Below are 15980 nucleotides of genomic sequence, written 5' to 3'. Positions count from 1 at the left end.
GTGTTTGATGAAAAATATTGTGATCTAAGGTTGGTTCTGGATTAGCGGATTCAAAGAAATCCAAGAGCTTGAGATAGGTATTTAAGTTGTCTCCTGAAGACGTGTGGCACCACGTCAAAGTATGTAGGACTTAAACCTCCCATAAATTCTTAATGGTCTATTGGTGTTTGAACTAATCAGAGTTTTTTCATTAATTTCATTGTGTACGGGAAACAGATGCACTGGCTTACAGAGAGATTACCGCTTGTTGGAAATCTATTTTAGTGTCACTGAAGTTGTTTTTAGCGTTTTCCCTAGTTTGGGGTGAGATTGGTTTCCTGTACTATATTCTAGTAAACAGACAAGGTACTTGTATTTTTGTTTTGAAGGTTGTGTTTTGAGTCTTGTTTTGAAATTGTATTGTAATTGGTTGATTCTTTGATTTGGCAAAAGGAATACTCAGCCTAACATTTGAAAGAAAATGGATTACGCTTTGAAAAAATCTACAGCTTCTGTCTGTGTAGGATGTAAGGTTCCAGCTAAAGGTTCCACTGTCCATTAAATGTTACTAAATCAAAACTTCATATTTGTTTGTAGGGTAAATATTGGAAACAGTTTACTGCAATTTCCTTTGAACTGTACTTTTGACATAGGATGATTAAGAACTTGGGGTGTGTTATATATCAGGTGAAGCCCAGCCTAACTAGTTTGAAGCACTGAATGAATGGGATCATGTGGGATATGAAATACGGTGTAAAAAATGATGAAAGATCAGAATAGAAATGCAGTGAGTCATTGGTTAGAGTTGAGATGGCATGTGCAATAGAAGGTGTGAAGAAAATACATGATAGAGGGTGTGCTGGTGTTTCCTGTGATTGTTAAAGAAACAGCAAAAAGGAAAATACATGATGACAAGTATGAATCCAAAATGTAAAAAGAAATACATTGATCACTTTCTAGCAATTCTGATGAGGTGGATGAGTTTTGAGATGATTTGTTGAATTCATGACTATCTCTGTATAACAATAAAACAAGACTGCTTTGCCAGGACCCTGTACCTCAGAACTAATGCAGACGAGAACCAGTAAACAAAAGCAATCAACATTTATAGACTTAAAGTTGAATTTGGAGAAATAGTCATTGGTACTATTGGTGTAGAAAGAATACCTTCTTATAATGAGGTAGATGTTTGCATCTGAGTAAAGAAGTAGAAAGGCGTGTGTATGATGCATATGACATGCTTGAAGAATTAGTGAATACAGTTAATGTGAATATGTATATAAAGAGATTACACAGAAATGACAGAATGGACATTGGAGAAGATACAGTGCTAAGCATGGGTGTTGTGAGCATGAGAATACATAAGAGATTTAGGGGCTGATTTAGATCTTGACGGTATTACTGCCAATCTGCCGCGGTGGTGGGCCCGGGGACACCATCAAGCAGACAGTGTTCTGACTGCCGTATTTAGATGTATTGCGGCTGAGCCGCCGACTACCACAATGTAGTGGTCCTCTGAGTCATCAAACTGGTGGGTTCCCGACCACCAACTTTAGATGCTACATACAGTTCTGCAGGCGGAGTACTGGCAGTGGATTGCTGACGGAGGGAGGCCGTTGCAGGACCCAATGGACATCATACAATAGCAGTGGTTATGGAAGAGAGGTGAGTCACTTACACTCACTGTACCTTAGCCATATGTGTCCCCCTGTACTACACACAACACAACACACCACATACAAAATATTATCCAGTGCCGTTTCACCACAACTCAACACGTACATGCCGAAAACACACATTGCCATACTTCCATGACACAACATACACACACTATTGACACTACAACCGCAGATGACACAACCACAACAACCAACACAACTACACACTCATCTACATAAACACACACACATAAGCACAACTACACACATCACAACAATGACCAACACACAACAGTGAAACTCACTTGAATGTTACACACAGCAACACAACACACACCAAACATACACAACAGCATCAGACCCATAGGCAAGTGGCACATAGTCTGACACAACCACATTACCCACTCCAGCTCCCTCCACCTCAACCAGCCAATCAGCTCACACAAACAGACATTCACATACTGATTCACATACACAACTGGAAGCACAACATCACAGGTATAAGTCCCCTTGTCATGTGCACACATGGACATAGTTGACAAGTGTGAAGGTTATGTCATTGTGGTGCCAGCATTAACTTGGCAATGAATACTGAAACCAAAATGATATCTGTGTATGTATGTGATATGTGCCTAGTACCAGTGTGTCCCCATCAATGTCCGACACATGCAAGTCACAGTAAGTTTTAAAAACTGCAGTGGTCCTGAGCTCATGTGCAGTGACTACACAACATAAACTGACAATGCGGATTCCCTACCTTCAAATCTGACGACGAGGGGCTTGGGGGGGGCAGGGGGAAAGTATTTCTCCGTGGTCCAGTGTCAGCAGCAATGGAAGGCCTTGTCCAGTCATGTCCAGTTGAAAACTAAAGTGGAATTTGGAAAAAAGGTAGGTTTTACCTCATTTCCCCCCAATCCGCCAACTCAGGTGTGGAGGTAGCACTACCATAGCTGACTTGGCGGGAAGGGTGGCTGGAGTCCCACCATCAGCTGCTTTCTTCTATAGCGCCGTCAACACTGTTGGGAATTTCTGGCTGAGTCAGCGGGACTCGGGCGGGTTATCGGCTATGGGACCTCCAGCATCTAAATCGGGCAGGCAGACCACCTAGAAAGTGGACAGGTTTTCCATTAAAAAATCGACACCAGGGCCCGTTACCACCAAGATCTAAATCAGGCCCATAATAAGGACTATAAATGTGTGGGAAGATTTGAGAGGATTTAGAGAGAATTTGTCAAAGAAAGGGGAAAAACCCAGAAACAAACGAATTCTGAAAAAGAAACCAGTGTGAGTGATTCTGAGTTTGGAGAGGTTGTAGGACATCAAACAAATAAGGACCTAAGTTCATTTTTGTGTGTTGTACTGTGCACATCTTTAAATGTGCTTTTTCATTTCTGTCTGTGCATGGAACTTGTGTTAAAAATGTCCTTCAGCATTTTGTAAAATCATTCATAGCTCAAGACGTTTTATGGTTTTGTTCTGTCGAGAGGTTTATTTTCGCTGTAACGATTAGTAACTGCTGCTGCTGTCAGAGGAATACACATATAGGGCCAGATGTACGAAGCCTATTTGTATTTCTTAATGGTCCGAATCGCTATTTCGGGCTGTTAAGAAATGCAAACTGGGCTTTTCTTATGTACAAAGCCCTTTAAGGAATCGCAAATTGCGATTTTTACCCTATAGAAATCGCAATTCACGATTCCCAGAATAGGTAATCGCAAACGGGGATTTCCTATTTACGATTCCTAGTCTGATGTACCATGCATTTCCTAAATGCGACTTGGGCATTTAGGAGATACAATTACCATTGACTTGAAGTCGATGGTAAACAGGTGCAGTTTCAGAAAAAGACCCTTAAGCATATGTGTGCTCTACAGGTGCACCCCTATTTTTGGGGTGCACTGGGGGGGGGCTTTTGCCATTGCCTCCTCGTTTGCATTTCCTAAATAGCGATGTCCTAATAAGAAATCGCTATTTAGGAAATGCAAAACCGGCCCATTTACTCAAATGCAATAAAATTTCCTAATGGCGATTTACTAATAGCGCTTTCTTCTTTGTAGGAATCGCTATTAGGAAATCGGTATCTTAATACATTGCATTTTGCATTTCTCAAATAGCTATTTCTATGAGGTCGCTATTTAAGAAATGCTAAATTGTATTTTCTTACATCTGGCCCATAATGTTTTAATGTTTAAGGCTGATATCTTTCCTAGCAGCATTGTGTTTTATTCAAATTTCCAACAGCTATTGTTTCGTAATGCTATGCCATTTCCACTTGTATGTAGGTTAAACGTCCTAATTGTATATTCATTTTAGGAGGGTTTTTAGAATGAGTGTGTTTTATGTAATTAAACTTCTGAATGATAATTAGCTTTTAATAATGTAACATCAGGAATACAATCCATGGTGCTATTTCACACCATTCTAAAGGCCTGATTCTCTACTGCTGAAGTACTATAAAAAATATTGTTGTGGGATATGTGCCAATGCTTTTTCCCTCACTCTGAGAAACAGACTCCATTTCAGATGGTTGTTTAGCTCTGAACTTGAAATATTTTCATAATTCCCACTTGCCTTTAAACCTGAGCAGTCCCTTTTATATTTATATTATTATTTTAATACTCAACAAAACATGGACACATATTATGAGTAATCATAACCTCATTCTAACATCATCATAAATCGTTATCTCACATTAGGCCTCCAAATAACATACAAACAGCAACATAAACAGTGGAATTGATAAAGTTCCCTAGTTACACTCTCCTCACAAGGAGACGACCAATTTCATGATATTTGAAGGTCTACTGAGAGCACGGTCATGCCTCAACAAAGAAAAAGTATGCACAAGTGTGGTTGCACAGCAAGTAATGATGTCCATGTACGTCCCGTCACCCTCACTCTGTGTAGGCCTCAAAAGAGCAGGGGGAATCCAGTCACGTGTGGGGGGGAGGGGGCGATCATCCCGAGCTAAGGCTGAGCACTCCTTATGACAACTTGCCCATTGACTAATATTTGTCAGGCTATTAACTAAAATATGGCTCAGCTTTCATTGGCTATATTAATTCACATTTGTTTGCATTTTGAGTATTTTAAATTAAAAGACTGACTAGTTTTGCCTGTTGTAATGACTTTAAACTTGAAAAAAAAAGTTTACAGTTTGTATATGTACCTTGTCCTGTGTGAATTTTCCTATGTGGGTTGTCTGGATTTCCCCATAATGTTATGCCTAGGACTCTTGTCCGAGATTCACACATAGCCCCAATCCATCTATTAAGACCTTTTAATGGTATAGGGTGCAGACAGCACAGAGCTGTCAAGGGAGACCCAAAATGCCTTTGCACAGCAATTAGGTAATTAGTCCTTGCTTGCTGCATGAAAGCAGTGGTTCCCAACCTTTTGATTCCTGTGGACCCCCACTTTAACAATAATGGAACCCAGGGACCCCCCCTAAATCATCATTGGAATCCGGGGACCCCCGTCTGAGTCATTACTGGAAGCTGGAGACCTAATTTGTCAATATTTGTTAATATTTAAAAAATTTTCTAGGCTCTCGCGGACCCCCTGAGAAGGCTTCGCGGACCCCCAGGGGTCCCCGGACCACAGGTTGGGAACCACTGATCTAAAGGACAGAAATCCGGAACTGAGACCCATTCCCGCTTCGGTTTCTGGGCTAGGAGGGGCTAAGTTAATCAGCAGCCAATCACAGAATAGTACGCCCATTTTCAAATCCTAGCTGTGGTGCTTGTCCATCAAAAAGAGGTGAGACCAGCCCCTGAAAGGGGTACAGTGCCAAGGCTTGCTTTAAGCCACCACAGTACTAAGTGCCAAAGCAACTGAAAACATTGAAAGAATGGTCATTCATGGGGTACTTCTCGGTACCACAGCAATGATCACTTGAATGTGGTATTCAACATGAGGTAACATTTTCCTTTTTGTTGAATATTAGTAATGCACAACACGCAGAAAAATTAAACCTTCTTCTGATCAATTAAACCTCCTCCTTTAGGTTATTCCGTTTTCTTGAGGCACATTCAACTGAGATCAGATCCCACAGGACCCAGTGACGCTCCTTTAAAGTATATGCCAAGCACAAAGCCAACATGATGCAGCAAGAACATCTTTTTGTGTGCACAATGCAGGTCGATCTCGTTCGTTTGATTGTAAATAAAACAACAGTTTTTTTATAGGCAGAATTTGTTTGCTAAGCTTCAAGTGAGGTTCAAAGCCGAAGGACTGCCTTGGCCGTAAGTGACACAGGGAATCCCCCACTCGGCTGCGTGATGGGAACTGCTGTCAGGACTGTCTGGCTTGAGGGATTCCATCCAGACGAGATGGGGGCAGAGATCAGTTTTCTTAAGGCATATGCATTTTATTCCGCTGCAGGGAAATAGTTCTCCTGGGTTCTGTGCATCACTGCACTGCACCTCCTTTGGTACAACTCTATCCTGACCGGAGCAGCCCTTCCTATTCCTGTGCTGAGAGCGATCTGACTCGAGTCTTGCCTTACAGAACCACCTACTGTGCCAGTACACAGGCTCATTCACAGCTCTGCCGGTGCACCTCAATCTTGACGTGCTGTGCTTCCTGCTCATATAGCGCACACAGTTCATGCCCATTTGTCTTCACCTGCAGCACCAGCCACTATTCCAATTAAAATATTTTGTTTTACAATAATTTAGATTCGCTTTGTTTTAGCATAAATACAAATGGAAATACAAATAAGTATAACAAAACTGGTAAACCTAAATGTTGGCTCTTATAATACCGATACATCAGGAGTCAGTGAGAAGGCAACCAGTAGGTACCCTGTGTAAGCGCTCACATTTTGTTAAAGGTTTAGTGTCCCATCAGGCGCTTCTGAAGTAACAAGCTCCATTCAATTCGATCCAGTTCGATCCACTACGTAATGGAAGACGTCTGTGGCTCGATGAAGAACAAAAGAGACACAGGTTTGGTTAACTGTAGAAAGAGGCCATGCATTACAAAAAAGGGCTGGAGCCCAGGCTGTGGTGCTCCAAGTTCATAATCGAAACAGAACTATGGAGAAAATGCCTTGAAACATGAACCACTGAGCACTCCTAGCCCCACAAATAGAGAGCTTGCCAAAGGTCCCTTTCAACACAAAGGGCCTGATTCTAACTTTGGAGGACGGTGTTAAACCGTCCCAAAAGTGGCGGATATACCACCTACCGTATTACGAGTTCCATAGGATATAATGGACTCGTAATACGGTAGGTGGTATATCCGCCACTTTTGGGACGGTTTAACACCGTCCTCCAAAGTTAGAATCAGGCCCAAAGACCCTTAGAACAGTCCCCTCAATGGACACTAAAACAACAATGGCTTTTAAGGAAGGACCTGACTCTTACATAAGCTCAGGCGACCACACAGGCTCTTCCATAGCTGAACACTGATATGGTATCAGCCAGAAATTTTTCCCTCTCTTCCCCATCAGGATATTGACCAACAGTCTTATGTTACTTACAATGCAGTAGCCGTACCACAACATGCTGGGGATCCCTAAATCTAGAAAACAATTAAGCATACACATCTGAACACTTGTCCTTGGCCTCCTGTTGCAAATCTCATCTGTGTTTAAGTAAACAACGATTCTCTGTGTAGTTTCAAAGAAAGAACTTAAAAAGGGAACTTTGGGGGGATGGAGAGGAGGACAGAACGGATCCGAAGATGTCTGTTCTGATTTCTGGATTTCCTGAGCAAGCCCTTACACCACCCAGCCGCCACTGAGCCTCTAAAGTCAGTGTATGTTGAAGTATAGGTACTGTGCCGGTGAGGGTGTTTGAAAATTCCCCCAGTCATGACAGGTGTGTGACGGAAGCACATCCCTTACTTCTCAGCCTCATTTGTCACCAGACATGGGCATAGGAGAGCCTACGCAAGTGGTGGTAACCCTACATGCGGCCTGCTCTTCCTGAGTGAGAGACTAAAGGCGGCCCTGTGGGGCACTAGACCATGTGTGACTAAAGGGAAGAGAAGGTGACGTGACCAAAGGATCTCATTTGGTAGCCACAACATCAGTGGATTACCATTTTTCCGAGGAAAAGGGTGAAAAGTGGGAGAGATGAACAAGTGCAGAAACCTAACCTCCCTACATGGTGTTACCCCTGCTTCCATAACTTCGGGGCACTGTCATATTGCTGTCTCATTTGGCCTTCTTTTGTCCCCCACACCACTGGTGGTCTTCTGGATGGAACTTCCAGAGATCTGGGAGAGATGATCATATGGGAATGGAGTTTTGAGGCCCCAGGTATCTGCTTTGAAAGGCTGATGCTATATCAGCAAGGAGGAGTGTCAAGAGGGCCTTGAGTGAGGTGCCAGTAGTGCCCCTCATAATGAGATGTTGAAGAAAGGGATGCAGGCTGTCTTCACTTAACTATGGATCTGCTTACTAATTTGGTGGAAAAGACTAGCATAATTGAAGTGTGATAGAGGGCATTCCTCAGACTGGAACAAAAGTCCAAGAAATTGACAGCACAGTGCATGCCTTGAAGATGCTGATGGCTGCAGCTGCTGCGAAAGTGAAACAGGCGACACACTGAAGCAACGTGCCACTGAAGATGTGTTGAAACTTGATGTAAAGACAGAATTGTTGGACAACCGAAGGAGGAGAATAAAGTGTTGGGTCTTTCGTCAGAGCTGTCAATGAAATCTGTTGACAGCTGGGTAAATGAGTGCTTGGGAGCTGCTGAATTTGCAGGATGCAAATGATCATGTTGTGGTCACATTTGGAGTACAGACTGCTCCAGAGGAATCATGCTCATGCAAGCAATGCTAGAGAGACTGTGAAGGTGATAATTGTTGGATCTAGGTAAGAAAGACCAAGTTTTGAATACAGCTGTACAAATGAAAGTGTTAACGTTGTCCGGAGAAAGGTGGGCACATGTATTTTGCTACTTTTAGCACTCCGGCACCCTGGTATGGAACGCTAGGCGAGACATGACTTCACATGGGCTTGCTCGCTAATTGGCTTCTCAAAGCAGCTTACTAAATGCAGTGTTGTTAGAAATTGGGTTGTTGATTGACTGGGGTGTAAGTCCTGGTCAAGCAGCAACCACAATCCTAGTCAGGGTAAGGCACAAGCAAACACTAAAGTACCCTGTGCTGACCCTTTGGTAGCTTGGCACAGAGCAGTCAGGCTTTTTGTAAAGTATTTGTGCAACACTTCAAACAGTAAGACAGTGAAAACACCGTGCAAAATATTCCATACCAGGTTAGAAAAATAGATTTGAACTTAATAGATAAAACAAGACCGAAACTACAAAAATCCAAAAAGGTGAACTGTATATTAAATTCAACATTTTAGGTAAAAATAGCTCCAAAAAGCAAGAAGTGCTATTGGGGATTTCTGGTTGAGCTGGACTGCGAGAAAGTCAAATGTGATGTAGCTCGGGTCAGCTACAGGGACCCAGTTTGGCCTGCTGAACCAAAGTACCTTAAAAATGCTGGTTGTGGAGCTTTGCAAGGATCTGTGATGAAGATGCATTGCACAGCCGAAGTGATATTTAGGTTCCGAGATGCGGCACAGCTGCGGTGTGAGGTCCTGTTGCGTTGACGCCAAGGATTCTGTCAACAGCTTGCATTGCAAAGGCAGGTGTCAAGGATGGTTTGCACAGTCGAGATGATGCGTCGGTTACGATGAGTGATGAAGCTGCAATGCGGAGTTTTACATCAGTGTCAAGACTGCCGTCAACAGGAGATGCGAGGAGCTTGCACCAAGAAAAGCGTTGCACAGGAGCAGCTCTGAATGGTGATGCGTCATACCCAAGATGCAGGATGCAGCGGCAATGTGAGTCTGTTGAGATGGGTTCAATCCATGCATCAGCAGCAATGGGTTGCTTCTGCTCGAGGATGCATTGCTCAATCAAGGAGATGCATTGGTTCTGCTCGGGATGTGTCACTCAGCAGAGGATGCAACAGTTTCGGTGAGCAAACGCCTTAGGCCCACTTCCAGGTTCCTGGACTGGGGTGGCACCACTTGACAGGGTAGACCCACAGATGGCAGAGTCCAGTTGCAAAAACAGGGTGGTTGGAAGTCTTCTATGTCCCTGAGACGTCAGTTCAGGAGGCCAGCCAACTAGCCCTTGGAGTCACTCTGTTTCAAGTGATGCAGGGCCAGTCTGTCTCACCCAGACAGAGGGCAGCAGGTAGCAGGTCAACACAGCAAAGCAGGAGTCCAGGAGATTGGGAGTTGTTCATCAGTACGGCAGTCCTTCTTCCTGGCAGAGTATCCACAGGTCCAGAAGTGTACTGAAGTAGTGCTGTCTGAGGTCCAGTTCTTATACCCAGTGCTGCCTTTGAAATCAGGATACTTCAAAGAAAGGACTTTGAAGTGCACAGAGGCCCTGACCTTCCTGCCCTGGCTTCAGACTCACTACAGAAGTATATACAGCCATTTGTGTGGGGACAGGACACAGCCTATTCAGGCGTATGTGAGGCTGTGTTCAGCTCCTCCCTCCCATCTTATCGGGCTTGTCCATCAAGTCACACCTTAGCTCCTAGTGTGTGGCTGTCTAGAAGGAATACACAAAGCCCAGCTGTCACCCACTCCAGACATGTTATCAGAGACAGGCAACAAGCACTAAATGGCAAAAGTAAGAAAGTGACAACTTTCTAAAAGTGGCCTTTCAGAGTTGCAAGTTAAAATCTGACTTCACTATAGGCTTGGATTTAAAATTGTGTTTCCAGAGACACAAACCTTGAAAAGTCTACCTCTTCACGATCGGGAATTACACTTATAAAATGTAATAATGTGATAGGGTAATCCCAATGTTATCTTTTGTGGGAGGTACACCATGAAGCAGGGAAAAACACATTTGGGACGTTTTTCACTACCAGGACATGCAAATCTTGAAAGTCCTGCCTTTTAAATACATTGCATTCTGCCCCCTTGGTTGTGCAGGGCCTACCTTAGGGGTGACATATGTATAAAACGGGAAGGTTTGGGCCTGGCAAAAGGGTTATTTTGACAGGTCAACATGGCAATTTAAAACTGCACACATAGGCTCTGCAATGGCAGGCCTGAGACATTGTTAGGGGGCTACTTAAGTGGGTGGCACAATCTGTGCTGCAGGCCCACTAGTAGATTTTAATTTACATGCCCTGAGTACACATAGTACCACTTTACTAGGGACTTATAACTAAATTAAATATGCCTTTTGGGGATAAGCCAATATTAGCATGTTTAGGGGAGAGAGCACACGCACTTTAGCACTGGTTAGTAGAGGTAAGGTGCACAGATTCCTAATACCAGCAAAAATAAGGTCAGAAAAGTGGAGGAGGTAGGCAAAATGTAGGGGGGGGCGCCTTAAGGTTGTCAGGCCTAACAAGAGGGATTCCTAGGGGTTCCCATTTATGGCTAGGAAAAGAGATCTCTTGGGAGCAGTGGGGTGAGGAGTTGGTGAGGGGTCGATCTTTTTGATGTCTTTTTTCTTCATCGTCTTTCTGCTTTCCCTTTCCTACCCTGTGCTTCCCTATTGTGCAGAGGCATTTTATGGCTTTAAAGTCTTTAAATGTTGCAAAAGGATTATACAGTAAACAAAATATTTAATTTTGGCTGTAAGGGGGGTTCCTAGCTGACTCTCCTGAAGTTGGTTCTTAAAAATAAGGATGTTTTGTGTTCCGTTTAGTGCCATATGTTGGTGCATAATAAAACATTTAAACTGAAGAAAGGAATAGGGAGATGGTTTTGAAGGTTCAGCTTTCTCATTGTCCAATTTTCTTATTGTACATATCTGGAGAAAGCCCTGTCACTGATCTCAATGACTTACCATCTGTGAAGGTCAAAATCTTATCAATTTCCCAGGGTCTTTATTAATTTCTGTTGGTGTGATACTTTTAACATATGAAGTTCAATGTAAGTCTAAGATTACCATAACCCTGACTTTTATGAAATACATAAAAGATAAATTACCTTTTGCTATCCTAAACGTATGATGTGATTCCTACCACTTGGGCTGATGTTGGAAACCTCCTATATCTGTTTTTTCCAAACTGTTTAGAACCATGACCCACTTATTGGAATAACAAACTTTTGCGACCCACCTATCTTTAATAGGCAAGAGGACAAGTGATTTTTTAATGTAACTAAAGCATTGTGTGGTAACGGATTGTCATTTACAGACAACCTATTTCCCATTGAAAAGGCCACTAACTTTGCACAGGCATACAGCTTTACCAATAAAACTACATAGCACACAAATGGTAATGTGTGAAAATTGGGCTTCTGTAAATATTTCTTATTTGTGCATCACCAAGTAAAATGTCTTGATTTGTTTTGATCCTAATAAAATCTCTCTTTCCATCACATTTCAGAATTACAAAAAATGTGCTTAAGCTTTGCTTTCCTAACTGCTGAATGCATATAGTTCATTTACAGGTACTTACATTTTGGTGTGTGCTGCAAAAATGACATCCTACAGCCTCTCCTTTCACACTCCCTGTACTCCAGCCAGATTGTCACATAGCTTACTTTAAAAACTCCTCTCACTTTGCAGTGAGAGAAAGAAAATTAAACACCAATCCCTATCTTAAAATAAGCAGTAATTTGTCAGTAGCAGCGAATGTGACAGGATAAATGCAGAATTTAAAGGCATCTTTATTTATTGCTCGGACTTTCCCCACCAAAAATCGGGTCAGGACCCACAGCTCAGGAAACACTGTCCTGTATCAAATCATTGTGGGGCAAGCCGTCACAAGTTATTAATCGAACTACCAGTTTCTGTTAAGAGGCTAACAAAGCAGTCTGATTCTTTTCTAGATGTGATAGCACTAACTCTTGGAAGAAGTTACAAAGAATAAAGTCATTATACCCCATCACCGTCTCCTTTTATTTCACCCATGTTCACCATCATTTTTGTTTTAGTTCAAACATTCTTCTTTCAATGTTTTGCAATTCAGTCTATTTGCATGGTGCCCACCATTGATCTACGAAAATAGGATGAATGCAGTATTTTCAGGCTATCTTTTTAGGGTAAACTTACAAACAGTTCATTTAAGAGTGAATCACTGTGATGAAGGGTATCACACGTTTGACCTCTAGAAACCAGGAGCCGGGCCTTAATCTGATTTTGAGGATAGTCACATGAGAAAAATTACCTCCAATTATTCTGAATGGGGCTTCTCTTTTTTATATCCAGTGGTAATTCTAAAAATCTGGCTTGGACTTCTCCCGCATGACAATCATTTCACACCTGACCTAATTGAAAATGAAGGCCTCTTGAGGTCAAAGCAAGCAATTCTACATTGTCCGTTATGTCAAGCAACGTCCGTTGAGGTGGGAGGAGTGGCATTTGTTCTGCAACTGCCAGAGCTTTCACTCCTGTTTTCCTCTTGTCCACTTCGGAATGTCCAGGTCTCTCCTTTTTTAAGCTTGGAATATTTTAATGATCGTTGGTTTCCTGGGAGTTTACATTGAGCCATGCTCTGGCTGTAATTTAGGCTTAGAGTGACATTCAGGGGTGAAATGAATGTGCTTAATATGTATGAATGAATGGGTACCTTGAGTTAGCTGAGACTGTTCTTTGTTCCAGATCAGTCCTCCATTTTGGGTCTTCCAAATCCCATTTCCACCGATAGCAGGCAGGGGAGTAGGGCAGGAAGACACTTGCTTACATGCTCAGTTTTAGGGTTGACCCTCTATCCAAGAGTCCTGACTCTGAGATGAGCATGCTCACTGGTACCTGGCAAAGATGAGTTTCCCACTCCCCTATCACCCTAAAACACAGTTAAACCCATATCACTCCCCTTCCCAATTGAGACACAGTGATATTGTGTGTCTGGAAACTCCCTCAGCGAAGGGAAATTGGGGTGGGGGAGTCAAGAGGGTTGGATGGTTTTATCATCTGTATACTTTAGCCTGAAAGCTAGTGGTTAGTGTCTCCTTGTCCCAGGATTAGTTGCTCCTGTCCCAGACTGTTATCTGGAGATGCTTCCTTGTGTACCAGGCCTTAGCTGTCTTGGATCCCATATGTGCTCTACATACTAGGGCTGCCTGTGTTGCTGCTTTAAATTGTGCTCTCAAGTGTGTGTTTTGTACTAGCGTTCAGTTTTTAGCACGAGTCGGTTCGCATGGGCTTTGAAGGGGTGGGGCAGCGCGTGCAGGGGATAGAGGAGAGGAGAGGAATTAATTTAATTAAAAATACACTTACCTTCACTGGCCGTCACCGCTGCCACCACCACCACCACGCCGCTCCTTTCCCTGCGGCCAATCCTGACACTGCTCAGAGCAGCATTAGGATTGGCTGGGAGTGCCCAGACAGTGCGCTACCAGGCAGAGTGAGAGCCTGTGCTTGCTCTCTCCAGCCTGGCAATATAGTGCCGGGCTGGAGAGAGCCTACTGCGCACGTGTGTTTGGCCAGCCCAAGACGGCCAACCAAACATACATGCGCAATGTGGGGGAGTGCCGTGCACACTCCCTCAGTGCTCATCACAGCCTGTGGCCCTGCCCCTTTTACTAAAAAAACATAATAAACATAGTTTATTATAGTTTTTTAGTAAAAGATTTGCAGCTGCTGCTTCTGGCAGGGGCGTGATGCTCCTCTGCCCTAGCGGAGGAGCTGCGCCTGGTTTTTAGTATATTTTTACTGAACCCTGTTTCTGTGTTTACTTCCTGTTGGTGTTTTTATGTTTCCTGACCCACTTTAAAGAAAGTGCCCTTTGTGGGAGTTTGACCAGTCATCTCAGTGGAGTGTTATGTAGCCCTGACATCCATTGCTCGAGAGATCATTATTGCCACACCAGTTTTTCAGGGGGTATGAATGAGGCTGATGAATACACATTGGAAGATCATTCATAATAATGTTCAAGATGAGGAGGGTGAGTGTGCAGGCTGTTTCATACCAATACGAGTGTCACAAGAGGTCAACTTCACCTCTCCCATGGTAAGTGACAACTGTATCTACTATTCCAGCCCCACGACCCATCAACTCTTATGCCAGTGCACCTCAGTCTGTGACCTGCCGCCTCTACGGGCTTTTCCACAGCAGAGACTTGCACACCTCTGCTAATGCACCTCAATCATGACCTACAGAAACCATGCTGATCTAACACTGGAGCCACAAACAACTATCCTGAGCACCCCATACTGACCTGCAACACCCTCTGCCACTCTAACAATGGAGACCACCCTCCGTGCAGCCACAGCACCTCAGTCATGCCCTGCAGCATCTGCTGCCCTTCAAGTACGAGGGCTCACCCACAACTCTAAAAGTGCAGCTCAATTCCATCCTGCATTGTCCTTGGCTATTCCAATAATGTGACACACACATAGCTCTGCTCATGCTTCCCAATCCCAACCAGCAGCACTACTGCTAGCCCAGTACCTAGGCCCATGCTGGACTTGGCGATGCACCCCATTTAATGAGTAATGAGAGAGGCCCATATTTTGTTCTTACCCCAGTAGTTGCGGGGGTTCCCCCCTGAGGGGGGTGCAGCAATCGCTCTCATGTTGCACTGGGCGGGGAGGGTATCCCGACAGATCCTGGGGGTGTAACTATCTTCACTGTCCATGGTGCCTGATCCACAGGTTCGCCGTTTCTGGGTCCTTCTAAGGAAAAACACAAATACACATGCATGTCAAAAAGGGAGGGGGCACAGAAAAACTGCAGAGGAGAGAAGAGATACGAATGGAGATAGGAACCACTGGAGAGGGAATTTCTGTGAAAGATGGGGAAATAGGAGAGTGCGCTAGAGAAAGGAAAAAAGGAAGGAGAGCTGAAATTGCTTATGGGAAAGGGAAAAAGCGTGAGAGCAGAAACTGCAGACAGGAGAGGGAAAAACAAGGGTGAGCGTTGAAGAAAAAAGGTGATTGGAGTGAGAGCACTGACTGCTGTGATTTAAGAAAAAAGGGGAACACAAGCATCAATGAGAAAATAAACAACCATTTGTAATGCAATAAGTATTGCATTTGCTTGAGTTAGAGCTATTGGCGCTGTAAATTCATAACTGGACTTGTCTTGCCACATAAATTGGTCAACCCTGCCTGATACTTTCGTCTTTTCCTGCCACATAATTCCAGTGGCCCTGCATTTAACTAAAGCACTTCCATTTACCTTCTTCCTCTATCTGCAGACAAAAATGAAAATGTTGCCATTTAACATCCTAATTTAAATCTGCCATACTAATTCCAATAGAATTCCAGTTTCACCACCCCACCATCAGAGTTGCTACCTGGCTAACACAGTTCCCAAAACAAGACAGCCACGGAGGAGTAACAAGAGAAATAAACTAGAAGGGTCACCCGGTTATAGTTAGCCCCTAAAAGGAATAACTAAATGAAAGTGATTGAAAGTATCACAGTGTAACCATATATTTAGCCCTTAGAGA

The 15980-nt window shown here is 43.5% G+C and overlaps 1 protein-coding gene across 1 annotated transcript in view; it reads right to left on the bottom strand.

Annotated features, from left to right (window-relative positions):
• The window catches only part of LOC138292684 (uncharacterized), a 311929-nt gene that overhangs the window by 171333 nt on the left and 124616 nt on the right, over positions 1–15980 (bottom strand). The window contains exon 2 of the mRNA XM_069231404.1: positions 15050–15201. Coding sequence (XP_069087505.1) covers positions 15050–15201 — 152 coding nt within the window. The remainder of the gene's footprint in view (positions 1–15049; positions 15202–15980) is intronic.

Source organism: Pleurodeles waltl, chromosome 4_2, assembly GCF_031143425.1.
Source record: "Pleurodeles waltl isolate 20211129_DDA chromosome 4_2, aPleWal1.hap1.20221129, whole genome shotgun sequence".
Lineage (NCBI taxonomy): Eukaryota > Metazoa > Chordata > Amphibia > Caudata > Salamandridae > Pleurodeles > Pleurodeles waltl.
The sequence above is the reverse complement of the archived record's forward strand: the minus strand, read 5'-3'. Positions and strand labels throughout refer to the sequence as shown.